This window comes from Vulpes lagopus, chromosome 12 (assembly GCF_018345385.1).
Source record: "Vulpes lagopus strain Blue_001 chromosome 12, ASM1834538v1, whole genome shotgun sequence".
NCBI classification, from domain to species: domain Eukaryota; kingdom Metazoa; phylum Chordata; class Mammalia; order Carnivora; family Canidae; genus Vulpes; species Vulpes lagopus.
The window spans coordinates 7,690,309-7,716,933 of NC_054835.1; the positions used below are offsets into that span (position 1 = coordinate 7,690,309).

The 26,625-nt window shown below is 55.2% G+C and overlaps 1 protein-coding gene across 1 annotated transcript in view; it reads left to right on the plus strand.

Moving 5' to 3' along the window:
* HMCN2 (hemicentin 2) overlaps positions 1-26,625 on the plus strand; it is a 146,592-nt gene that overhangs the window by 48,085 nt on the left and 71,882 nt on the right. The window contains 14 exon segments of the mRNA XM_041724913.1: positions 1,365-1,553; positions 2,177-2,272; positions 2,546-2,673; positions 4,343-4,487; positions 6,732-6,844; positions 6,969-7,128; positions 8,567-8,732; positions 17,554-17,681; positions 19,273-19,527; positions 20,580-20,666; positions 23,909-24,103; positions 25,020-25,150; positions 25,452-25,599; positions 25,958-26,084. Of these exon segments, the coding sequence (XP_041580847.1) occupies positions 1,365-1,553; positions 2,177-2,272; positions 2,546-2,673; positions 4,343-4,487; positions 6,732-6,844; positions 6,969-7,128; positions 8,567-8,732; positions 17,554-17,681; positions 19,273-19,527; positions 20,580-20,666; positions 23,909-24,103; positions 25,020-25,150; positions 25,452-25,599; positions 25,958-26,084 (2,068 nt within the window).

Consider the following 26,625-nt stretch of genomic DNA (forward strand, 5'->3'; position numbering starts at 1 on the left):
TGCAGGAGCAGTGATCCTGTCTGAGGCTTTCTGGGATTCTGGGATTCTTTTTGGCAGCTGCCAAGCCCCAACAAGAAAGAGAGGCGTGCGGGTGGTGTCTGAGGCTGTGTCCAAGACTTCTGGGTCCTTGCAGTGATTTTCCAAGTTGTGTTTATATCTCCTTGGAACATCCCTAATCCCCAGGCCAGGAGGGAAATTTGATGTCATGATTTGGATGGATGGGGGAGGTTTCTGGAGGGAGGCGGGCAGAACAAAGAGATGGAGGATTTTCCAGGGTGTTGGATGCCAGGGGTTAAAAAAAAGGCTGGTGGACCTTCCTGGTCATGGTTCTGGGGACAGGGACCTGAAGACAGTGCCCATGAACTTTGGGGACAGGGCCTGGACCCATCTGGAATTGGACCAACTCCTGGCTGGCTGAAGAGCAGGAAGGATCATGGATTTCTGTTTGGAGAAATAACTTATTTTCTCCTGATTATAGATATAAGATAATGCTTAGAAAAAAAGCTTAGAAGAAACACTACAGACTGTTAACAGTGGTGACCCTGGGGAAGGGCGTGAGGTTTGGGGTGTGGGGAGCAAGAAGCGGGGGAAGTATATTCTTGTGTATTACTGGAATTTTGTTTGACTCCCGTGAGCAAGGCAGTCCTCGTTGAGAACTGTTGTCCTGGTGCCATGATTAAGATGGCCCTTTCCATGCTCCGGTGTCCCGTTTGGACCATCAAGTGTAAGGTCACTGAATTTAGAGGAAGCATGTTTTCATTTTGTGGTGGGGTTGTAAATACTCGTTACAGAAATATTAATGAACAGAGATGTAGAGGAGAGAGTAAAGATGACCATTAATATCCCCATGGATTTGGCTTTTGGGGCATCAGGAAATGGTTGCCCAAGTTTTAGGGCACTTGCAAGAGGAAGCTCCTCTTGGCCCAGGAGGAGGATGAGAGAGGGTAGGGTCTCTGGGGTAGTGGGGCTCCTGTGGCTGGAGCTTGACTTGCTGCCCCTCGGAGGTGGGCTTCCCAGGAGATGCGGCTGCCTGGAGCAGGCCTGTTGCCCCCCTGCATGGCGAGGCACAGGGAGGCCCCCGTGACCCCATGCAGGGGGATGAGGCGTGGCGGCAGCATCATCCCGCCAAAGGCTGCTCCCTCTGCCTCATCCCCGAGAGTTCTCCAGGGCTAGACCCTGCCAAGCTCAGGTTGGCCCTGGAGCCCTGGATATGAGTCAGCCCCAGGTTCAAGAGGGTGAAGCTGGGAGAAATGGAAACTCCCGGCAACTGGAGGGGAGGCCGGTGGCGCGCGGTGGGGACCATCCCCTTAGGGCGGATGGTGGGTTCAGCCACCAGGCATGGCTGACTGGTCATCTCCCTGCAGATGCTCCCCAGCTGATGGAGCTGCCCCGGGATGTCACTGTGGAGCTGGGGAGGAGTGCCCTCCTGGCATGCCGGGCCTTGGGCCGCCCGCCCCCGATAGTCACCTGGCGCCGTGGAGATGGCCAGCCTCTGGGGCCCCGCCGGGGCAGCAGGACTGGGCAACCTGATTCAGGAGTGCTATTCTTTGAAAGTAAGAGACTGGAGCTGGGGGAGGGTGGGCAGGGGAGACAGGATGGCTTCTGAGCCAGTCTCAGCCCCCAGGCCGGGTGGCTCAGAGCAGAACCTTGGCCCCTGGCACTGACCATGCGTAAGGTTGATGCAGGGTCATAGTTTGGTTGAGTGACTGGTCAAGTCATTTTACTACTATGAACCTGTAACAGTAATGATAAGCACAAAACCTACCACTTGGGTTTAACCACAGGACTCCCGGAGGGGTCACCATGTGGATAATACACATTAAGCGCCCATCATGCTTCCTGACGTGTGTTAAGTGTTATGTGTGTTAACCATTGCCAGATCATGGCCACCATCATCACCACTCCTACTGCTGCTCTGTGCCAGGCTGGATGCTGGGCACTGTGTTTGCATCAGCGACCCCACCTCATCATGCCACAAGCCATGGGGATTCATAAATGTTCCCTATTCTGCAGATGAAGCCAGGCCTTCCTACCCTTCCTTCAAGGCCTGGCTGCCTCCCCCCAGCCTTCCGACCTCACTTCTGCAGGACCAGGCTGTGCCGAGGGCTGCCTGCACCTTGGGGGTTGGAATGGTGGTGTGCCCAGGCAGTCAGGCCTGCCTCTTTCTGCCCCTTAGGTGTGGTCCCTGAAGACCAGGCCTCGTATGTCTGTGAAGCTCAGAATGTGTTTGGGAAGGTCTGGGCAGAGGCCTGGCTCGTCGTCACTGGACATGGTTCGCTGGTGGATCTGAGGAGGAGGGTTTGGTGGGGAGGTTGGGCCCCCCAAGGGAGGCCACCCCATGGCTACACATCCTCTGAAACAGATGTGTCCATGCCAGGTTCTCAAAGAAGAGCAGCATGCCCCAGGAAGTGTACCCTTGGAGCCTCTAGGATCCCCTATCCTGATGCTTCCACTGGTTCCCTGGTGGGGGGCAGTGGGGCCTCTGTCCCCCAGATGACCACCCATGGGAATCTAGTGTGACCCATACCATCTCCTGTCCCAACAGCCCCACCACAGATCGCCAGCAGTGCCTCTACTGTTCGGGTCCTGGAGGGGCAGCCCGTGTCCCTGCCCTGCATCATCCTGGCTGGGAGGCCCCTCCCTGAGAGGCGCTGGCTCAAGGCGGGCCTGCCCGTGAGTGCTGGCTCTTTGGGTGCAGTGGCAACGTGCTTGGGGGATGGAAGGGGCTGTCATGCTCACCGCTCAGCCTCTACTTTGCTGTTCTCTGGTTTTGGAATGTGCTCCTTCTTCCTGCCTCTATTTCCTGCCTCTTTCCAGAAATCTCTCTGATAAATGCACCGATAGCATCTGTCACCCTCTCAAATCCTGCCAAGGATTGTGTGGCTGCTGCTGGTCACCCCTGAAGGTCAGCAGGAGGACCCCGCACTCCATTAGTGCTGAGGCTGGAGGTTGGAAGTTAGGGGACACAGAGACAATGCTTTTGTCCCCCCCCCCCCCCCCACCATTCTGATGGTTCCAGGGTAGAAATGTGGCCTGTATGGTTTAGTACCTGCCCTGAGTACATAGCTGGGCACACAGTGGCTGCTTTCTCCATTCATTGGTTTGGTTTTCTTTATTTTCTTCTGTTTCTCCTCTTGTGGCCACTCCTTCTTTGCCTCTCACTTTCCCTCAATTCTTGGGCCCTGTCCTCAGACATACTGGGGTCCTTGTGCCCTCAAGGCCATAAAGAAGTGCTTTCACTGTAGCAGTGGGCAGACACTGGACATCCAAAGAGGGAGTGACCGTGTGACTGTCTTTCTGGCTCCTGCTGGCCTGGTCCCAGACCCTGGTGCAGGGCAGACAGGGTCCTGCCCCTGGAGCATATGGGCTGCAGAGTTTGGTCATGCAGACGACTCACTCTGCTGCTTGTGTGATTAGATAGGACCCTGAGGAGGACCCTGCCTGGGGGTGTGGCTGCAGTAGTGGTGAGGAGCCTTCCTGAGTAGAACCTGATGCGGCAGGTGCAGAAGGAGTGGTCCTGGGCCTTGTCGATTCCAGGACAGGGAGTGGCTGGAGACATGGAGTCTGTTTTAGCTCAGCAGGGACACCGCGGGGACCCGTGTTGGGCCGCTGAGCACCACAAGCAGAAACCTTCTCAAGCTTGCTCAACATAGAAGGGCCTGGTGCCCAGATGGCTCGGGGGCAGTTCTGAGAACCTGAGTGCAGGGTGTGCAGCCAGGCTCACAGGACAGGGTCAAGGAGGCAGAAAGAAGGCTTGGGCCTGGTGGAAAGGTTTTTGAAAGGACCTGTCACCAAAGACAAACTGACTAGACATCTTTACAGAGGTTACTGCAGCCCCATTCTGGACCAGTGCTTCCTGCCCCATCCTGGTCCCCATGAGGACACATCTGGGTGGTCACCAGGAGCCACCATTTCTGCTTCTCTCCCTGGGACCACATCTGATGTGGCCACACCTTTGTTCTACTCTGTATGGCTGTGTTCTCACCCCACAGGAGTTTGTCCTTCCTCTCTGTAGCCTTGGTGTGGCCCCAGGCCCTGCTTAGTAAAGGCCCTGGCCCCAGCCCTGCACTCTTGGGAGAGGCTCCCATGGCCCACTAGGGTCAGGCAGCTTGCCCTGGTCCAGCTGGCCCTGGGAGAGTGGGGTCAGAGGTGTGCCCGAGGTCATGGCCACCTAGCCCTGAGGGTCTGTAGGTGGGGAGGAGTCTCAGAGAAGGAGCAGGGGTTCTCCAAACCCCTAGCTTCTCAATCCAGCCTGGCAGGCAGTGTGGTTTCCAGAGCATTCCATCTCAGCTGGCTCCGCATAGGGCTGCAGTTCAAACTGAGGCTTCCTAACCCTTACCAGCTCCCACCTGGCAGCCAGCATTCCATCCGAGCAGATGGCAGCCTCCACCTTGACCAGGCACTGCAGGAGGATGCAGGGCGGTATAGCTGTGTGGTCACCAACACGGCTGGCTCTCAGCACAAGGACGTGGAGCTGGTCGTCCAGGGTGAGTCCCAGGGTGGATGGGGTGGGGGGGGTGTGATGGGATGGGGAAGGTGCATGGGGAGAACTCGATCTTCAATACTTTTCTTAAAAAAAAATTGTGCAAATCATACATTTTCATTGTAGGAAAATTTGAGGTTAGACAAGTAAAAGACAGTACTCCCATAATGCCAGAAGCTAAGGAGAACCAGATATGTTTACATTTTGGTGTGTATCTTTCATACTTTATACACGTGAGCTTGCACATGTGCACATATACACACACTATGTTTTAATGACATATATAACATAAATTGTGTATAACTTTGTGTGCATTGTATGTAAATCATTTTTACATAATATATACATTCCTTATATAAATTGCATCTAAATTCTTTATATACCTATATTTCCATATTTGACTCCTCAGACTGAGTCAAGTCACTTTGCTGTAAACCCTCTTCCTTACAAATATATATCTATATTTGTATCTATAAATTCTTTATATATACATACACAGAAATATATAAAAACCAAACTGGGATCGCACTGTATTACTGTCCTACAACCTGGGTATTTCTCTTGACAAAAGATTATGAATATCTTCTGTGACTAAGTACTCAGAAGGCTGGGTTTAAGATCATGTGTCCTCTGTGTGGATGAGCCTTGAGCATCTCACCTGCCCCCTCTTGTGCTCCTCCTTTGCCCACAAGGTTGCTAACACCCCCAATTTTATTTTTTCATTTGTTTCATGAAACCTCTAAGGATGTATGGAAAGGATACACTGTTACCATTTTCTAGCGGTGAGGGGGAAGCCCAAGTTCAGAAGGAGGGATGTAGAATACTGTCTCACCTCCTTATAATGCCAGTTATTAATATGATCAACGGCTAGGGGTGCATGAGCCAGACCTGTGCCAGGTTCTGTGTATGTTTTACTTAAATTTCACGACCACTGAAGAGATAAGATTTAAAAGACTCCCCGTTCTGAGGTGAGACTGAGGCTCAGAAAGGTGCATAATCCAGCAGGATCTCAGGACTAGCAAAGGCCACTTCTAGGCCCAGCACAGCCTCCGCTGTGGGGCTGACACGGCTCTTGGCTCACTTCATCTCCATTCAACAGGAGTCATCGACTTGTGGGCTTTGGCCACCTGAGAGGATCCAGAAGGGCATGTTCCTCCCTCATGGGTCTCAGTGTTACTGGCAGAGCCCTTGGCTTCTGGCTTCCCCTCCTGACTTGTCCACACCCGGTTTCTCTTCCTCCACAAATCTGGATGGTGCCCAGAATGGATTTGGCACTTGTTTTTAAGTTCATTGTGTTCCATGAACACTCTTCATTGCCATTTCTCATCTTTCCATCCCTGGAGAGTAGGCAGGGAATTGGGGTTAAGGAGATTTTTGCTGATGAAGGAATATGGGTACCAAAAGATTAGGTGGTTTGCCCAAAGTCCCAGAGCAGAGAAATGGCACAGCTGGTTCCCAGGCACAGGCTGCCTTCTGTCCGAGACATGAATCTATGTAGATACTATGCCACGTAGATAGTATGCCAGTTGTATTCTTTTGTCGAAATATTTTTTTCAATTGGGGTAAAATATGCATAATCTACAACCTACCATTTTAACCATTTTAAAGCCTACACTTCAGTGGCGTGAAGCACATTCATGTTGCTGTACAACCATCACCATCACCCAAGTCCAGAACTTTCTCATCCTCCTGAAGTGAAGCTCCATCCCCATTAAACACTAGCTCCATGTTTCCCCTCCCCCAGCCCCGGACAAGCACCATTGTCCCTTCTGTCTCTGACTTTGCCTGTTCTAGGGACCTCCTGTAAGTGGAATCATGTAGTATTTGGCTTTCCATGTCTGGCTAATTTCACTGAGCATACTGTTTTCAGGGCACATCCATAGTATATAGTACGCATCGGGCTTTTATTTTTTTATTTTTTTTAAAAAATTTTATTTATTTATTCATGAGAGACACAGAGAAAGAGGCCCAGACACAAGCAGAGGAAGAAGCAGGCTCCATGCAGGGAGCCCGATGTGTTGTAGGACTTGATGCCGGATCCCAGAAACACACCCTGAGCCAAAGGCAGACGCTCAACCACTGAACCACCCAGATGTCCCAGGCTTTTATCCCCTTTTAAAGTTGAATATTTTACATTATTGTTTATCCATCATCCTGTTGGTGGACACTTGGATTGTTTCCACCTTTTGGCTACCATGAATGCTGCTGCTCTGAACTTTGGTTTATGAAACTGGTTTGTTTTCAAAAGTGCCACCAAGAATCCAGCCCACTGCCACCCACCATGTCACCAATGAAGGGGTTCCAGCCTCTCTCCCCTGTATGGCCTTGGGGGTCCCCACCCCCACCATCACTTGGACCAAGGTAAGAGGAGCCTGTTACCATGAGGGTAACCAGAGAGGTAGGCCCAGTGCATCCTGGGGAGGGGAATGATGCAAATCGTCATGGGGTGTGGGCTTTGCTGATGTCACCCATAACTCTACCATAGGAAACCAATGCCCTGAACTTCAGGGGTCCCCACTACAATGTGAGCAAGGATGGCACCCTGGTCATCACCCAGCCGTCTGCCCAAGATGCTGGGGCCTATATCTGCACAGCTACCAACACTGTGGGCTTCTCCAGCCAGGAGATGTGGCTTTCTGTCAACAGTAAGTGGCAGCCAGCCCTGTCCCGGGAGAGAGGCTTGGCAGGCATGGCGGCAGGGTCATGGACAATCCGACCTTACCTGCATCTTCCATGAACCCCGCAACACTGCCTCTAAATTATTCCCATCTGAAAGGCCCACAGACCAAAGCTGTCCCCAGCTTCAATCGCTGTCCTCCGTAGGATGGGCATACTCCAAAAGTGGTTCCAACTCAGCCCTTTGTAAACAGGTGGCAGGAAGCCTTCCCATTAACAAGCCTTGGGAAACCATGGGCCCCATACCGGACCCCTCTCACCTTAGCAGCCCCCTTGCCCATCTCTTGCCCCGACTCTCTATGCCCCAGGCCCTCTGGCCTCCTTTCAATTTCTTACATGGTACATCCCGCCTCAGGGCCTTGAAACATGCAGTTCCTTCTGTTTGGAATTCCCTTCCCCCTCTTGGCCCAGCTGACTTCTCCCATTGGTCAGGCATCGGCTCTCTGACTCCTCAGAGTGAGTCAAGTCACTTTGCTGTTAACCCTCTGGAGCATCCCCTTTGTAACACCCTTCATCGCTGTGATTAAATAACGAATTGTGTATTGAGCTGTTTGGTCCCGATGTTCTCTGTGGGCCCTGATGATCTGTCTCCTTTGCTGCTGCTTCCCAGCATTCACACAGAGCTGGGCACTCAGGAATTGCCTGGGATGAATGAGCAAATGCACAGCCAAGGTTTTCTATATATGATCCTATACCCAGTGTTTTCATATTGCAAAAAAAAAAAAAAAAACCTTTAAAAAGAGAGAGAGAGAGATTTTCTCTATAAACAAAGGAATTTGTGAGGGCTACATGGGTCTTGGTGTCCCCAGCTGGCTAACTTAATTATTGCCGCTTAGACACATACCAGTGCTATCCCTCTAGGAGCACCAGCTAGAAATGTAGGGGCTACATGAGGGAGGAGGAGTACAGGGTAATCTCTTTCATTAGGAGCTTTAAGCTTGATATGATGCATGGATTGTCCTAAACCCCTGATCAGAGTTTTGAGAAGGCCAGAGGGACATTGTGCATCGTCTGGTGGTTGATATTCTCAGAATAACTGGGATGGTCCCAGGGAAGAAGGGAGATAGAGAAGATAAGGACAGAACCTCCTGGATTGTCTCCAGAGAAGGGACAGCAGGATGAGGAGAAGCTAGTAGGTAGCAGACACTGGAGCAGGAGGGGCCGTGCTGGGGTCATCAGAGTGAGCCAAGCTTCCAGAGGGAGGCTGGTGGTGGAGAGGTGGAGGCCGGGACTGGGGGGAACCATTGGATCTTGAGGCCACTCCCAAGCCTGCACTCTCCCCTTATAGCACAGCCCACCCCCTTTCTGTACCTCCAGGAATGACAGTATCACCTCTGCTTCCTGGGAGAGTCACCCTAGTCCTTTTTTACTTCCTGTCCAGCTCACAGTCTCTGCTTCCACCAACAGCTGAGCCCAGGATCCACGTGAATGGGTCACAGGATGCAGATGAGCCTCTGAGAGTCACGGCCAAGGCTGGTGATGAGGTGACCCTGGACTGTGAGGCCCAGGGCTCCCCACCCCCATTGGTCACCTGGACCAAGGACTTCCGCCCTGTGCCATCCATCACCAATAGGTAACCCCGACCACGTGCCCTCAAGCCTGGAAATGGGCAGAGCTTGGGGTTTGAGGAAACTGGCCTCAAGGTGACTGGTGACCCAGCCAGTGTGTGGGACCCTGTGGACACTCCCAGGAGGTTGCATATTCAACTTCACACATGGCACTTCTTTTGTTTTTTAAGATTTTATTTCTTTATTTGAGAGAGAGAGAGAGAGACAGAGAGAGCATGAGGGGAGCAGGGGCAGAGGGACAAGCAGACTCCCCACTGAGCAGGAAGCCTGACGTGGGGCCTGATCCCAGGACCCCGAGATCATGACCTGAGCCAAAGTCAGACACTTAACCAACTGAGCCCCCCGGGCGCCCCTGCACATAGCACTTTGGTCCGTGGGCCTCTTGAAGCCTCTCAGGGGACCTCCTAGAGAGCAGAGACCCCTCTAAGAGAAAAAGAGAGACTCTACTAAAGTCACATGTGCCCAGCGCTTCATGCACTGGCCACTGGATGCTGCAGGCCGACTCTCCATCAGTCTGCTTGGCAGATCTTCTATCTGAGTCCACTGAGGCTCAGTGAGGTGGGGTGAGCTGCTTGTGGTCACACCACAGTTGGGATGGCGTCCTGACTGTGTCCTCGCCTGCTCTGCAGACCAGGTGTCTGGCGGCTGGGCTTTCTGACTCATCTTCTCTCCAGCCATCAGGGGTCCTGAGAATGGGCAGAGAGGGAGGCCGTATACCCCCCACACAGGCAGGGCTGTGGGAGATGGTGGTTCCAGACAAGAAGGCCTGGAAACTCCTTAGGACCCTTGACTTTTGGGTCCAGGGTGGTGGGGTGGGGGCAGCAGGGGGTGGGGGGGTTCATGGGGGAAGCTTTGGCCAATGACATCAGTCCTGGCAAGGTCTTTGAGAAGTTCCAGACCCAGAAGGTCTCAATCCCCTGCCCCCCCTAATGAGTCTGTGCATCTCAGAACATCTGTTCGGTGAGCCCTTCCAAACCTCAAAGCCTGCACCCCTGACTGCGGCTGGGGTCCTGTGCCTGGGCCGGGTCTGCAGTGCCTCCACCCCCATGTCCTGTCGGAATCTCTGCACCTGCATGCTGTGGGGCTGGGGCACCAGGGGAGCCAATGTTTCTCACCAGAAAGCCTGGTGCTCTAGCTTCTGGTGGGCGGTGGCTGGCTGGGTGCTTGTTTATTTATGGCTTGTTACTGAAATGAGGAACCGCAATACCCATTTGTTCACCCCTCCTTCTGTGATGTGTTAATAGATCAACCGGGAGCCATAAATTTGTGGGAGCTGCTTTTGCAATCTTGAGTGCTGTTCTTCTCCCTTGCCCTCTCCACTTCTTGCTGGCTTACAGCTTTCTCCTGAGATTTATGAGATTTCTGGGAGTTTATCTAAATGAGGAGGAAAATAAGTCTGGAGGGCGGGGCTGGGCAAGGAGCTTAGGCCCTGGGGCTCCTTGTACCTCGCTGTGGATCCTCCAGCTGGTGTCATGCTAGCCGTGTGGCCTCAGGTGGCCACTGGCTTCCCTCCACCTGTTTCTCCACCTGTAAAGTGGATGGTGTTTATATAACGCTCATGCGGCGCAGCGAGGGATGCACAAAGCTTAAGAGATGGTCAAGTGCAGGAAAATCGCTGCCTCTGATAGCCACGTTTTGGCCGCTGCTGTTCACAAACTAAGGCATCATTTCTGGTCTTTAAAAAGTTATCACATCTCTTATCTCATTTTATTCTCACCTACCTTTTAATTTCTTTAAATGTATAAGCTTTAGTGAGGTAACAGTCCATATGAGGGACAATTCTGGGTTTTGGCATAATCAGAGTTGTGCCACCCTCACCACAACCACTTTTGGGACATTTCCAGCATTCCCCACCCCCTGCAAACCCCACCCTCGTTGGCAGCCACTCCCATGCCTGCCCCTCACCCACTCCAGCCCCTTGGCAGCCCTTACTCTGCTTTCTGGTTTGGGATTTATTGATTCTTTTTTTTTGTTTAAGATTGCTTATTTATTTATTCATGAGAGACACAGAGAGAGGCAGAGACACAGGCAGAGGGAGAAGCAGGCTCCATGCAGGGAGCCCGATGTGGGACTTGATCCTGAGTCTCCAGGATCACACCCTGGGCTGAAGGAGGTGCTAAACCAGTGAGCCACCTGGGCTGCCCGGATTTATTGATTCTGAATGTTTTGTAGAAATGGAATTATATACTATGTGGCTTTTTGGTGTCTACCTCCTTTCACTCAACATAATGTTTTGGGGCTCATCCATGTCATAGCTTCGGGTCAGGGCTTCGTTCCCTTTTGTGGCTGAATAATACTCCCTGGTATGGAGTATGGGCCACCTTTTGTCTATCCGTTCACCTGCTGGTGAACCTTTGTGGCATTTCCGTTGCTGGCGATGGTGAGTGACCTCACCAACTTTGATGCATGTGAACTTCCTTCACAGACTCTGGGCCCCCGTGGTTCCCTGGGACTCCCTGTGGCGCTGACAGCTTCCTTGCACAGACCTGAGCTCTGTTTTCTCACAGATGCACAGCTGCCCTTAGTCATACAACCACTCAGCCAGAAAATGAGAATTTAAAAACCCCCTGGAAATACACACTGAGTGGTGCTGAGCGGGATGGAGCTGCTGCCTGTCTGCTCCTTCCCTTCTGCCACCCTCCTCTCTTCCTTCTCCAGGGGATGTCCCGAGGCTCTGCTTCCATCAAAGCTGCCATTCTGGAAGCTTGCAGACTTATTCTCTTGAGTTGTAGGTGTTCATGGGCCTCTAGGATCCAGTGTCTCCTCTTCCCTCTCGGGCTGGGTTGGGCCTTGTGCTCCTTGCACCTGCTTGAATGGCCTCCTCATCTGGGGTGGCCCCTGCCTCTGTCCTTAGGGAGGAGAAGCCAGCATCTACTCTGTGGCTGCCTGGGACCGGTCTTTCCTGTCCCCATGTGATGTTGGCAGGGGGCTCTTGGCCTTGGCTGCAGTTAGGGTGGCCAGCAGAGCCCCAGCGCTGGTGCTTCTTCAAAGCTCCCTGGAAGCTCTGTAGTGCGGTCAGGTTGAGAGCCATGATGTGGGCGCGTCTCTGAGGCGTCTCACATTTCCATTTGGGCCTAGGTGGTCCTCTTCTCCCGCCAGCCCTCCTGAGGGTGGCTGAGGAGAGTGGCGCCATGCCCAGTGCACAGAGTGGGAGACAGAAGCACATAGGGTGGGGAAATTGGGATCTGGACCTTCCCACTCCTGGGGCTGGGTCCTAACATGCACACATTTGCATCCACACACACGAACAGACATGGACACACACCTATATGCCCATAAACAAGCACAGGCTTCTGGCCCAAGATCAGGCAAGCCACTGCTCTCCCTGGAGGATCTAGAGAATATTCTGGGCTTCTCCGTCCCCTGAGTCAATGATTCCTAAGGGAAAGACAGCAGTAGGAGCTTAAGTATCATTAAACTCAAAATATCCACCTGCATCCACAAGCCCTTCACATCTGTGCATGCAGATGCTTTTATAGGAATCAGCTTAGTGTACCTTCTTTTCTGCACCTCATCACTGAAATTTTTCCCCCCTTTACCCATTTTCTTGATTTATCCTGGCCTGTGTCACTTGCTTTTCATTTAAAGGGCAAAATAACATTCCAGGGCTCTCAGCTCTCATGGTTGCTAAGCGGCTCCTCTGTTTGGGGCATATGTTTCATTGCCAGTTTTCAGTGGTGATCAATGGGCTGTTGGAACATCTTCCCACAAATGCTTCTCCTTATCTTCTGGGTCATTTCCCTGGGGTATAGTCCCAAAAGCAATCAACTGGGTCCGGGGGTGGGAGCAGTCGTCGGGTGCCTCCTGCCCCATGTGGCCACTGCTTGTGAAAAGCAGAGCTGTGATTCAAACCTGCTTTCAGCAGGATTCATGAGCAAGCCCATGTGCCCAGACCCATGCCACAGCAGCAGCAGAGAGAAAAAGCTCTTGGAGAGGCGCTGGGCTCTGGCTGCGTGTGACATCGGGCAGCAAAAGACCTGGGGTCCCATCCCAGCCTTGTCTCCAGCTCACTGAGCAAACTTGAGCAAGATCTGTCCCTTCTCTGGGCCTCAGTCTTTCTGTCGGAGAAATGAAAGGGCTGGGCAGACGATGGGGCCAGAGAACTCCTAGTGGCTCTGGTCCCATGATTCAGCCCTGGGATGCTGGGGCAAGGCAGGGTTTCCAGGCAACAGTGTTTGTTTGTGGCTCTGAGGTGTAGCTGGGACAGCTGCGAGCACTCCTGGCTCTGGCTCCAGCTCCCAGGGGCAGTGGGCCAGGGTCCCACACAGGGCCAATCCAGACGCATCCGGGGGACCTGGGCAGGGAGCAGGGAGGGCACACTGTCAGGGAGGGGACAGTGAGTGGAGGGAGCATCCCGAAGATAGCCCTGAGTGGACAGGTGGGGCCAAGCTGGGTTCTGATGGTCCCGGAGAAAAGCTGCTCCCTCACTGGAAGCTGGCGGCATGGCAGGGCCTGCCCAGGGCCCCTTTGTGGGGTCTTCACCTTGGTGGATCCTCATAGCTCATGCTGCTTCCTGGCCTAGCAGCTCTGAGGCGTGGTCTCACTAGCCTGTGGCCAGCAGCCCTCTTTCTGGAGAACAGTCAAATGAAATGAACTTCAGAACGCAACACAGGGAGTGGCAGTTGGGAGCATGATCCCAGCACCCAAAGGTCAAGTCTGCGCCCTGCCCTGACCAGCCGAGTGGCCACATCTGTCTGTTTTATCTCAGTTTTGTCCTCTGCTGAAGAGAGTGCTCATAGTGGGCCCTACAGGTCTTGCTATAGGGAGTTTCCAGTGGGAGTGGGCACAGTAGGCGCTGAGGCATGTGTGGTACACAGGAGGCGCTCAATAGTTGACAGCCATCTGTGGTTGGAATTGCTGGCTTGTTCCTTGGACTCATGGGGATGGCACATTCTCCTGCTCTTACCTGTGCCGTACTTAGCCCTTTTGTGAGGGTCAGGGCCCCTCTTCCAAAATTCTCCAGACTGTTTTTTTCCATCTGGGGCTTCTTACAATGTTCTATGGTGTGGCTGCAGCAGACCCTGGCCCGGCCCCAGCAGACCCAGGCCTGGCCCCAGAAGGCCCTGCCTCAGCCCTAGCAGGCCTTGGCCTGGCACCAGACCTGGGAGCCTCTGAGGAAGGGGAGGGAGAGCTGGGTCACAAGCCAGTGTTGGGGGGGAGGGGCTGCTGTGAGGGGGAAGGACAGGCAGCTGTGGGAGTCCATGGGCTGCACCTACCAGCCTCGAGGCCTCAAGACAGGAGGTCTTCCTGGAGGAATATCCAAGTATCGAAGGTTGAGCAGGTGTGATTCTGGTGAACGGGAGGTGGAGGAGTGCCCCAGGTAGCAAGGACAGCATGTGCAAAGGGGTGGAGGTGACGTGAACCTGGTCTCTCTAGAAAGAATGATGGTCTAGCAGGGGTGGGGTTGGAGCCTGGTCCGTGTAGGTCCCCACAGGCCAGGACACTGTGCTTGGGTTTTGGCAAGCAAGCAATGGGCAGCCACAGAGGGCTTTAAAGCAAGGTGGTGACATGGCAGTGACAGCAGACATAGGCTGCACAGGGCAGGTGCTGGGTCCTCTGGCCTCTTCAAGGCCTCAGCTTGTCCATCTCTAAGATGGGTTCTCCCTTTGTTCCATTTTTTCCTCTGTGATAGAGCATCAGCCTTCCCTTTCAGGGGAATGACCTGGGGCTGGTCCTAAATAAGACAAGCTGTCTCCCTTCACTGTTGAGAATTTTCCACTTTGGGAAATTTCTTTTCTCTTTTTCCAGAAGCTCTTACTTCCTATCCTTTAAAGGTCTTGTTGAGGGAGACAGAGAGAGAGAGAGAGAGAGAGAGAGAGAGAGAGAGAGCGTGCGCAAGGGGCTCTGAGGTGTCTTAAGTTTCCAGAGCTAGAGGGCAACTTCTGAATAAAGGATCCAGAGCTACCTCTTCAAATATGAGGAAATCAGGGATCAGAGACATCGACCAGCTGCCTGAAGTTGCAGAGCATGTCTATTGCAGAACCAGACCTCGGATCCTAAACTCCGGTTCCTACCCCAGACCTCCTTTTACTGAGCCGTACTGTCCCCATTTTGCCAGTTGGGTTTGCAGTGAGGCCCTGGGAGGGAGGGAACCGTGTCCCCACCCCCAGTGTGACCAAGTATATATCCCAGCCTCAAAATGATTTAGTCCTTGTTTGGTGGATGGCAACATTATTTAATTAAAAAAAAAAACAATAACAACTATAGATGAGAAAAACCAAGCCAAGGAAGTGATGCCGTGTTGGGGGGAGACATGCCCTTGTCACTGGGATGAATCAGGATCTTTGCTGGACACAGTGCTGGACAGGTGTTTTTCTTCCCCTTTGAAAGATGAAGGGACCAGCTCAGGGCCGTCCAGCTGATTGGAGGCTGGCATCAAGAGCCCAGGCCTGGTGGGTCATACTAACAGCAAGCTTGTTTACGGAGCACTCAGTGTCCCAGGTACATGGGCTTTGTGTGTACCATGTCAATTCAGGCTCACCATCTTCTGTGACTCGGATGGGGACACTGAGTTTCAGGGAGACAGAGTCCTTGGCCTCAGGTTAGCCTGAGAGAGGCAGATGGTGGTTTGCACAGGACCACTTGCTGTCAAAGCCCTGCTCCCATTGGTTCTGCCTTGCTGCTTCCTGGGGCAGGGGCACTGCCTTGTATCTCTGGGCAGTGGTCTCAAGGGGTGGCCCCTAAACACCTACATCAGAGCCACCTAGGGCCTTGCCAAAACCCCGGTTCCTGCCCCATCAGAGTCTCAGGGTGGGCTGCGAATCCACATGTTCCACACAAAGCCAGGAGATTCTGATGAGAAGCTGTGCCCTACAAGGCATCGAGGAGGTGGCCTGTGCCGATGAGAGATGATGGTGTATGAGCCATGGGCCAAGAGTCCTGCTTCTGCACCTGCAGGACACATAGAGCAGTGTGCACGGAGCTGTGGCGGTGGAAGAAGAGAGAGAGAGAGAGAGAGAGAGAGAGAGAGGGAGAGGGAGGGAAAAAATCTAAATATTTAAATGTTGGGACACCTGGGTGGCTCAGCGGTGAAGCGTCTGTCTGCCTTTGGCTCAGGGTATGATCCCGAGGTCCGGGATGGGGTCCCACATTGGGCTCCTTATGGGGAGCCTGCTTCTCCCTCTGCCTGTGTCTCTGCCTCTCTCTCTGTGTCTCTCATTAATAAATAAATAAAATCTTTAAAAAATATATTTAAATATCCACTAAACAAGAACAAGCTCACGAATTGTAGTTTGATCATGTTAGGGAATATTATACAGCAGTGAAAATGAATGAATTAGACCTACACACATACACATGAAGCCATTTATATGAACCTTTTAAGCAATGCGCTACCGTACCGCATATTGTTTATACATGCGCTGTCGTCACCATGGGAAGAGCTGTCCTTTGCGGAGTGCCTTTCTCCTCTGGGCACCGTGCTGTGCACTAGGCCATTCAGTTCTTTGGATGACCCTATGAGGGATAAGGTTTCCAGAATGAGCTTCCAAGGTGAGACAGCTGAGGCCCAGAGAGGTTAAATGTCCAGACCAACTTCACACAGCAAGCATGTGGCAAAAGTTGAACCCACATGGTCTGGCCCAGTGCCTGGGCTCTGAGGACACCACCACCCAGTGTGTCCCTTACAGCTGTCCTCAGAGAACTTGTGCCAAGTGCCTGCTGGTTACTCCATAGGAGGAGGCTGCTGAGCAGGGGGATTATTATCCCATCTTACAGATGGGGAGACAGGGGCCCCCCCAGGGCAAAAGTCATACCCGAGGTTGCATAGAGAGTCCGGCGCCAGCAATGTTGTCCTGTTTGAGAAGTGCATGCCCAGCACTTTGCTTACAGCTGCCTGGGAGGGGGAGACTTGTCACGTCCATTTTGCAGGGGAGGAAACCAAGGCTCAGCACAGAGGGCGGAGGGGGCGGGGCCCCGGATCTGTTGGGCTCTAGAACCTATACTGGGGGCACAGGCTGGGGACTGGCCTTTGGAGTCTCTAGCCCTCGTACTGGCCACTTGCAGTTGGGGCCAGATGGGGCCAGTGGCTATATAGCTGCCCTCCTCAGTGTGTGGGGACAGGAGCTTCACAGAGCCAGCACATATGGGCCAGTGACATCATGTCTGCAGGGGCCCCCTGAGGTCCAGCACAGCTGCAGGAGCCTGGCTGGGGGTCCCGGATCCCTTTGGGATGGGGGCCAGGTGACTTCAGCAAGGCAGGCCAAACTGGGGAGGGCAATGGGGCTGCAGCTCTCTCGGGAGGGCCCAGCACATGGCTGGACAGCACGACACCCAAAAGCGACTGGATCAGAGTGTGGCCAGCCCTGGCACTGAGCTGCAGAGAGCCTCTGGGCTGTCAGCTTCTCCCAGAAGCCGTGGGAAGGACGAGCAAAGGGGGCTCATCCCCTGCCTCAGGGGAGGACGTGCAGTAGAGGAGGGGGTGTTACTGGTGACCATGTACCAGGCCCTGGGCTGAGCCCACTTGGACTCTGCTCACCAGGCCCAGACACAGGCCTTCTGGGTGTGCCCATTTTCCAGATAGGAAGTGGGGGCCCCAAAAGGGAAAGGGACTTGCTTCACTGAGTGAGGAAGAGTTCAGAGTATGGACCCGACCCTAAGCTGTGGGTTCCTCGTCCAGTGCTCTTTATGTCCTATACCAGTTGGGGTGGGATCTGGCCCTAGCCTGGAAGTGGAGGCCAGGCAGTGGGAGGGCTGAGGGTGGGTGGTGGACACAGCCTCCATCCTGGCAGGCTTCCTGGGGGAGGTAGCTGGTTCAAGTTGGGTCTTGAGGTCCTTCCAGCAGGGATGGGTTGGCTGGGGACTCACCAGTGCTCCTCACCCCTGCAGGCATCGCCTTCTCCCATCAGGCTCCCTGCGTCTGGCCCAGGCCCAGGTGGGTGACAGTGGCCTCTACAGATGCACAGCCAATAACCCTGCTGGGTCCGCCTCTCAGCACTATATTGTCCAGGTGCAAGGTAAGGCCCGTGCCGGTGGCCTGGGTCTCTGCCCATGGCCCTGCCCTTCCCTCTGTCTTTCTCAGGCCTTCTCCGTGCCTTTCCCTATATGCTGGCTGGGCTAGGTCACCTCTTCCTGGGGCCCTCCAGTGCTTCCTTTCCTCCCCTCTGCGTCCTGCCTTCCACCAGCCCTGTCTCTCTTTGTTCCTTTTCTCCCTTCTCTTGTACCCTCAGTTGGGATGCCCTGAGAGAAGAGGGCAAGGCCCAGGGCAGGCCTGTGGTGGTAGGGACTTAGGAGTCAGGAGGGGGACCCAAGGAGGGGTTCTGGTTCCTGGCTCAGCTGGGGCCCAGGGGTGGACGTTCCCCTAGATGTCTGGGTCCTATCCACAGAAGGCAGCCGTGGCATTACCACCAAAGAGGCAGGAAACCTGTCCTCTCCAAAAGCCCCAAGGAATTACCAAAGCCAGGAGTCAACTGATGCTGGCCCTCAGACTCCATCTAATCCATTTCTTGTTTTCACCTGACCTGCCAATGAGCGACGTCCACATTTTTAAATGATTGAGGAAAAAAAACCCAAATAATAATTTGTGACATGTGAAAATTACATGAGATTCAGATTTCAGTGGCTGTAAAACCAGCGTTCTGAGGGCATGGCCTCCCACATTGATTTGCATGTGGCCTGCGGCTTCTTGCCCTTTATAGAAAAAGCGACCCCTGATCTGAGCTAGCATCCCATTTCACAGGTGGACAGGCTGAGGCTCAGAGAGGGAGGGGCTCAAAGATTTGCTGTGGGTTTGCGTGAGCATATGAGACACACGGCAGTGAGGTGCCAGGTGATGAGTAGAGCCTCAGAGTGGGGAGGACTGAGTTTGAATCCTGTTTCTACCACTGACCGGCCATGTGATCACAGCTAGCTGCTTGACACCTCTGAGCCTTGATTTTCTCCTCCGTGAAGTGGGGGCCACAGTAATGCCCATCCCATCATGGTCAGAAGGGGAGGGAGCCGGGGGCACCTCAGCACAGGGAATTCTGCTATTGTTTACAGCAGGTCTTGGGGCGGGTGGGGCATGTACACCCTTGTGCTCCTGGGCATCGAGACCCTGGGGGTGGGGGCTGGTCTGACAGAGCCTATCAGCTGAGGGAGTAGATGACTCCAGTCAATCATATAACCCTTCTGAGCCTCAGTTTCTTCATCTGCAAAATGGGCATGGTATCGCCTGCTTGTCAGAAAGACCAAATGAGATGGAGGAGATGCAAAAGTAAAGGAAATGACCACCAGGGGAGGGAGGATGTGGGGCAGGGGCTGGGGGAGGGGGGATGAAGGGAAGGGAGGGCTGGTGGTGGAGGTGTGGGAGAGAGCAGTGAGGACCAAGGAGCGATTTTGTGATGAGAGCATGTGTGTGTTCAGGTGAAAGGGCAGATTCTTTCTCTTTGGGGGGGTCCGCATGGGGTGTCCCACTGTCCTTTCCTGACAGCCTCAGGCCACCCCCCACGATGACTTCTGCTGGGGGGTGCTATCCAGGTGGGAGGCCAGGCACTCATCTCTGTGGGTTTGGGCTCTGCGACCCCCTGGGGCCTCACTTCCTGACGTCCCTCGCCCGGGGCCTGTCAGCGCCCCCCCAGATGCAGCCGGGCCCGCGGGTCCTGAAGGTGCTGGCAGGAGAGATTCTGGACCTGAACTGCATGGCAGAGGGCAGCCCGGAGCCCCAGCTGAGCTGGTCCAAGGACGGGGTGGCCCTGCAGGGTGGGGAGCCTGAGGGCTCCATCCACTTCTCTGCCATCCGAACCCACGACGCCGGCTGGTACCGCTGTGAGGCTTCTAACAGTGCGGGCGTGGATGCCTGGGAGCTGGAGCTCCAGGTGCTGGGTGCGTCTCCCTGGAACCCCAGAGCTCACCGCTCCCTGCCACCCCTGACAGCAGCCTGGGCTACTGAGATGCTCGCCCCTTCCTTCCTCCGGCCTCCAGCCCCTGAGGCCGTGGGGGCTGTCCTGCGTAAGGGAGCTTCATGGGTACCCTGTCCTCTGGGGTGGAAGAAGGGGCCTCAAGGTCGTGATCGAAGAGGAGGTGCCTGGGCCGAGGTCCAGCTGGCCAAGGTCCAGCCAGGCACCTCCACTCTGTGATCCTTGGTTTTCTCCCTTGGAAAATGGGCCCAGTGATATGCCAGGAGTCAGTGAGAGAACGTGTGTGAAGTACCTGGTGCCCAGAGAGGTCTGAATCGGGGCACCCCATTTTCACTATTATGGATTTGACTTTTAAAAGATTTTATTTATTTATTTATTTATTTATTTATTTATTTATTTAAGAGAGAACAAGTGAGCACAGGGGGAGACGCAGAGGGTGAGAGACAAGCAGACTCTGTGCTGAGCTCAGAGCCCCATGTGGGGCTGGATCCCACGACCCTGAGATCACAACCTGAACTAGAATCAGGAGTCAACAACCCAGGTGCCCCTCACTATTATAAATTTAAAGCAGGGATGCCTGGGTTCCTCAGTGGCTGAACATCTGTCTTTGACTCAGGGGGTGATCCCAAGGTCCTGGGATCGAGTCCTGCATCGGGCTCCCTGCATGGAGCCTGCTTCTGTCTCTGCCTATGTCCCTGCCTCTGTCTCTACCTCTCTCTCTGTGTCTCTCATGAATAAATAAATAAATAAATAAAATCTTTAAAAAGATAAATAAATTTAAAACAAACCGGGAGGCTGCAGCTCTGGAGGGGAGTGCAGGGCAGGACGATGCCAAGCTCCACCTCCAGGCCCCTGGAGCCTTGTGTGGCACTAGTGGCTGCTCCGTGGGCCACCCCATGGGAGGCAGGCCAGCACCAGGGGCCGGAAGGCGGAGGGCCTTTTGCCCAGCTGGGTTCTGGATGGGCCATCCTCTCTGCTGGCCCTGGGTATAAGTATGGCCACACCATCTCTTCCCAGAGCCGCCATACTGGGAGGCCAATGAGACCAGCAGCCTGTTGGAAAGAGTGGTGGGAGAGAACGCCAGCCTGCCATGCCCTGCCAGAGGTGATACTGGGCCCAGGGTGGCTGGGCTGGGAAGAGCACCCCCTACATGTCAGCGTCTGGGTCATACACTGTGGGCAGTGCCCGTGGGTCATGGAGGGTTAGGGGGTCCTCACTCTTAGCCAGGCCATGCCACACATTTTATCCTATCGATGACCCTATAGGATGGGTCACACCACCAGGCAGTGACTCACAACATGTGGTGCGGCCCCCAGTAACCCCTAAGCCCTAGCCCCTCTGCCTGGGGCATGCTACAACTGGGGCAAGGATGGCCCAAGGGTCCTGGGACTGGGGTTCAGTGGCCCACACCACTCCTCAAGCCACCCCTGGACTTCCTAGCAGATGATGGATTCACGTGGCCCTTGGCAGACTGGCCCTCTGGGGGCCCCCGGGGTGGGGAAGCAGGACAACGTGAGGCCTATCGATAGCCACCTCTGTGGTCAACTGCCCAGTGCTGAACCCTGCTTTGGCCCCTCTAGGCCAGGTCCCGTGGAGGCAGTTTACACCTTCCATCTGAGCCTCTGTTTTCTTATCTGTACAGTGGGGTCATTCTAGTCCCTCCATGCAGGACTGCTGGGAGGGCTCAGTGGGATGGAAGGGGTTTCAGGTCCCAGCTCGATGCCTGACACATTGTGGAGGCTCCGGGAAATGTGCTGGATGGGCATCTGGGTCCAAGGAGCAAGTGGCAGCTCACAGAAAGGCCGGAAGGAGCCGGGAGAGCTGGTTCTAGTCTCTGCTGCACTTCTTGTGCCAGGAGCCCAGGAAAGTCCCTGGAACAGGCCTGAGGGAGGGGCAGGTAGGAGGCAGGCCCTGGGTGGGAGCTCTGAGAACCGCCCACCTGGAAGGGCCGCCGCCCTCCTCGGCCAGGGCGCCACCTTGTGTCCACCTCTGGTAACAGCAAGTAACCCTTCCGCAGTCCTGGGAGGCGGGAGATGGGAGGTGGGAAGTGGGACCACCCCCCGGTGGCCTGCCTGCCCCGGGGTGGCCTCATCGTCCCGGGTCAGTCAGGGGTCTGTCCTTGGGTCAGACTTCAGCTGAATCCGCATAACCCAAGCTCCTCTGATAAACCTGCCCCCAGGCTGTCGTTGGCCTTCTCCCTTTGAAGCGGGTAGTACCTGGTGGGCAGTGTTGGGCGCTGGCATTCACCGGCCCTGTGACCTCGGGCTCAGAGGGCTGAGGAGAAAGTGCCAAGCCCAGTGCCTGGAATGTGGGAGTCCTGGTCCCTGCTCCTTGTGGGGTGAGACGGAAAGGCCAGCAGCCTGGCCACTGACTTGCTGTGATTTGGGGCACATCACTGCTCCTCTCTCAGCCCCTCTAAAAGAGGAATGGGGAGTGAGGTCAGTGGTTTTTAGTGGCAGTTGTGAGTCCCCCGGGATTTTCCCTGGGCAGAGCTACAGGGCAGTTCTGTGATTAGAGCTCATCAAGGGATTAGATGTTTTGCATTAAAAAAAAAAGTTCCAGGGTTCAAACTCCATGTCCCTCCAGGTCAGCAGCTCTGAAGTCCTGGGTCCTGGCATGGGGTGAGGACGGGAGTGGGGTGGGACTCTCTGGAACAGCTGAGGAGCTGAGAGGTGCATTGTGTGTTGTGGGTGTGTGCTGGGGTGTGTGTGTTTGTGCATGTGGTGTGTGGTATGCATGTGATATAGTGTGTGTGTGTGTGTGTGTGTGTGGTGTGTGTATAAAGGTGGTGTGTATGGATGTGTGTGTATATGTTGTGGGGTGTGTGTATGCATGTGTGTGTGACGTGTATGTATGTGTATCTGTTGTGCTCTGTGTGGTGTGGGGAGTATAGTGTGTGTGTGTATGCTGTGGGATGTGTGGTGGGGGGGTATAGTGTGGTGTGTGTGGCATGGCATCCATGTGGGTGGTGTGGTGTGTGTGTTTGGTGTGCGTGTTCGCACGTATGTGCCCACAGTGGGGAGCAAGGCCCCGGCAGCAGTGGACGTCTGGTGGAACGTGAGACGCATGGAGCACGGGTGGCCGAGGACCTCCTCCTCCTTGCGGCGGCAGGCAGATTGGTTGGTGCCGGTGGAGTGGGCCAGGAGCCCTCCAGAAAGATGTGACTTCAAGGATGCCTTGGGCGTGCCACGTCTTCACTGCCCCCCATGCCCACCCAGGGGTTGCTCACCCCTTCCTCCCTGTGGCTGAGAACTGGGAGCCAGCGAGACAGGGAGAGATGGGTCTACGGAGAGAAATTGTGGGGTGCTGCATTGGCTCACATGTATTAGCCCACATTGTGGGGCCCAGTGACTGACGCTGGCCGCGAGTGAGGGGGTGGCAGAGGCGTGAGGCTGCTGTCCTGTGAGTTTGGGGAGTGCCCCCTCCTACGTGGCACAGGGGAGGGCCGAGCTGGCTGAGGGCTGCTTTTGTCCTCACATCGTCATTCAGCAGGTCAGCAGGGCGGGGACCCCAGCTCTGCTATGACCCCCGGGGGCCACAGCCTCCTGGGCATGTGTGGTGCTCAGGAGGCTGGGTCGTTCCTGCCGCACGGATCTGGGGACCCCCTGTGTGCCCAGCCCCAGTGGGGCAGCTGTCCACTGTGCGCCAGCCAGGCCGTGGGAGCCATCAGCCTGGCGGCAGAGATGGACCTGGACAGTCCAACGTGAGTCGTGTCCAGGAAGGGAGTCCAGGGCGATGGTGGCACTCCCGGTGGGGTTGGGGGTGTGGCAGCAGTGGAGGGAAGGGCAGCCCAGCCTCCCACATTTCCTGCATGGATCCCAGGGCACCTGGTGCCCTACAGGATGCTGAGCACAGCAGGCAGGCTCATTCATGTAGCGCCCCCTAAGGGCTGGGCCCTGCAGTGGGGGGGGCAGCAGGGAATTCTAGCAAAGACCCTGGCCCTTGGGCTGAGGAGACAGGCGTTAGGCAAAAGAACTCTAAGTAAGGACATCCTGTGCTCCGTAGAAGGCTGGGGTGATGGGCAGAAAGGAGCGCGGGGCAGGTGATGGGGCTGGGAGTACAAACACGGGGGCCCAGATGGGGCCTCTTTGAGATGGGAACCGGGAAGAGGGCTCTGACCACTTGCCTGTGGCCTCGGGGCACCGGGAGACCAGTGAGCCTGCTGCACTGGGTGGGAGGCAGTGGGTGGGTGGGTGGGAGCTGAACCTGCTGGCCGGTCAGGGGGGACGAGGAGGTGCCTGGACCCACTGCTGGAGGGTCAGCAACATTTGCACAAGGTGGGGAAATGGGTGCAGAGGGGGAAGAGGACAGGGCACTTGTGTTGATGACTCCATGCTCCCTGCCAGGGACGCCCACGCCGCAGGTCACCTGGTGGAAGGGCCTATCCTCGGAGCCCCTGCGTGGCCGGCCAGGCCTGGAGGTGCTGGATGAGGGCTCCCTGTTTCTGGCCTCAGTTTCTCCCACTGACAGTGGAGACTATAAGTGCCAAGCCACCAATGAGGCAGGCTCCACGTCCAGGAGAGCCAAGCTGGTGGTCTATGGTGAGCAGGGACCCCAGAGTGGGGGGGTACACGCTTACTGGTGGCACACCAGGGTGCTCAGGTGTGGCAGTGCCAGCTCCCCGGGCCTGAGAGCTCACTGCAGGGCAGGATACTGGGGGCGGGGCTTGGGGGTAGGGGACAGTGGCAGGTTGTATGGGCAGGCACCCCTTCCCCAGAGAGACCCCCATGGAGACAGTGTAAGGGGAAGGACCTAGAACCCCATAAATAGCTTTTAAAAGGGTCCTGTAGGTAAATTCATTTTAAAATGAGCACCAGAGGCAGTGAGTGTCCCAAAGCCCACCTCGGGGTTGCAGCTGCTAAAACTGACCCAAGTGTTGTATCCTTCCGGCAGCAGGGAGAGCTTCCTACCCCGTCCACCCCCATCCAGGGTGCTGTGGGCAGAGGGAGGGGGCCCATGGGCATCATGGAGGCCTAGGGGAAGTTTTAACTTCTCCTAACGGGCCACCTTCCACATCCCCATGACCAGCCACCCTGGCTTACTACATAATGACTTGCCTGGGAAGTTTGTTACAAAGATATACCCAGGCCCCACCTTCAGAGACTACAACTCAGGAATCTGCCCCACCCCCACCAGGTGACCATGACAACAGGTTATAAGTAGAACTAGATGGATCTGGGGGCTCCAGCATCTTGCAATGCTGAGTGCCAGAGAAAGTGGCACAGTGTCCAGGAACAACTGGGTGTGCAGTCCCAGGGCGGGCTGCAGTGGCATCCCCAGTTCCACATGGCTCTTGGCAGTCAGATCAGGGACTGGGGTGGACATCCTGGGCCCCCAGAATCTGGGGAAAGGCAAGAGTTGAGACTGCCTGTCCAACCCAGGAAGAGCGGCCCAGATGGGGTGTGGGTATGGCTGTTTCGGGAAGGGACAGTGCCTCTGCTTCTCTTTGCCCCCAAGTGCCCCCCAGCATCCGGGAAGACGGGCACAGGACCAATGTGTCAGGCATGGCCGGCCAATCCCTGACTTTGGAGTGTGATGTAAATGGCTTTCCAGCCCCTGAGATCGTGTGGCTCAAGGATGGGCAGCTGGTGGGTGTCCTCTGGGGGGTCTGGGTTGTGGGTGGGATTTGGATAGGGTATGGACCTACATGTGCCAGGTGTGACAAGGAGATGTGACAGGTGTTTGGGGGAATGTGCTGGGCAGTGGAGGACTGTGTTCTCACAAGGCAGCCTGGGGGGCTGCATGGTGGAGGCGGCATGGCACTGTTTTGGGAATCAGAAGCCCCAGGTTGCAGTCAACAATCAGCTCCCTCGCCCTCAGTTTCTTATTGCTGATGCTGGGGAGTGGCCAGACCCCTCTTACCAGCTCCCCCTGGCCTCTCCTGCCCAGATCCCTGAGGCTAGCAGTCACCGTCTCCCGGACAAGCCTCAGGCCCTCCACCTCCCCAGGATCCAGGAGGGCGATTCTGGCCTCTACTCCTGCCGGGCGGAGAACCAGGCCGGGACAGCCCAGCGGGACTTCCATCTCCTCGTGCTCAGTGAGTGAGGCCTGAGCCCCTACCCTTTTGTGGGGGGCAGGGAAGAGGGAGTCTTTGCCTGCTGAGAGTCCGGGACACAGAGGGGCCCATGGCAGACTCTGTCCCTGTCCTTGCAGAGCTATCAGGACAGACATTAGACAGTCACATAATTAGCCCTGTATGTGCTACAAGAAGGCCCTGCAAGCTGCTGAGAAAGCACAGAGCAGGGTCCCCATCCAGCCAGGGAGCTTCGAGTGAAGGACAAATGGGGAGGGAAGGGTGCACTGGGCTGGGGACCCGCATAGATGAAGGCCCACCACAGGGCCTTTGCCTGTGCAGGATTTGAAGAGTTCTCACCCCTCTGCCCCTCGCTCCCCAGTCCCTCCTTCTGTGCTGGGATCTGGGGCTGCCCAGGAGGTGCTGGGCCTGGCTGGTGCAGAGGTGGAGCTGAAGTGCCGGACCTCAGGGGTCCCCACGCCCCAGGTGGAATGGACCAAGGATGGGCAGTGAGTGGTCTTCTTGGTGGGTGGCATGAGGCTGGGGCCCAGGACGCGGCCGAGAGGAGGGAGACCTTGGGGGGAGTGGTGCTGCAAATTCTGCGAGGAAGGTGTGCCACCCAGGGCCCAGGCAGGGGGCAGCATGGGCCATCTCCCGCCCCAGCCTGGCATTACCCAGGGGACACCCTCCTTTTCTCCCTGCAGGATTGTCTCATGACTTAGCCAGTCTTGCTTTTTTGTTTTAAACTTTTCTTTTTTAGGTAAAATTCGTGAAATATAAAATCAACCATTTTAAGTGTGCACTTCAGTCGTATTGAGTACACGCACAGTGTGGCACACCATCAGCCACCTCTGTCTAGTACCAGAACATTTCATCACCCCAAAAGGGGACTCCGTACCCATCAGCCTCTGCCTTCTTACCCCCCAGCTCCTGGCAGCCACTAGTCTGCTTTCTGTCTCTATAGATTTACCTGTGTTTCAGATAAGTTTCATGCAGTCATACAGCACGTGTCCTTTTGTGTCCGGCGTCTCTAACTTAGCACCCAGTTCT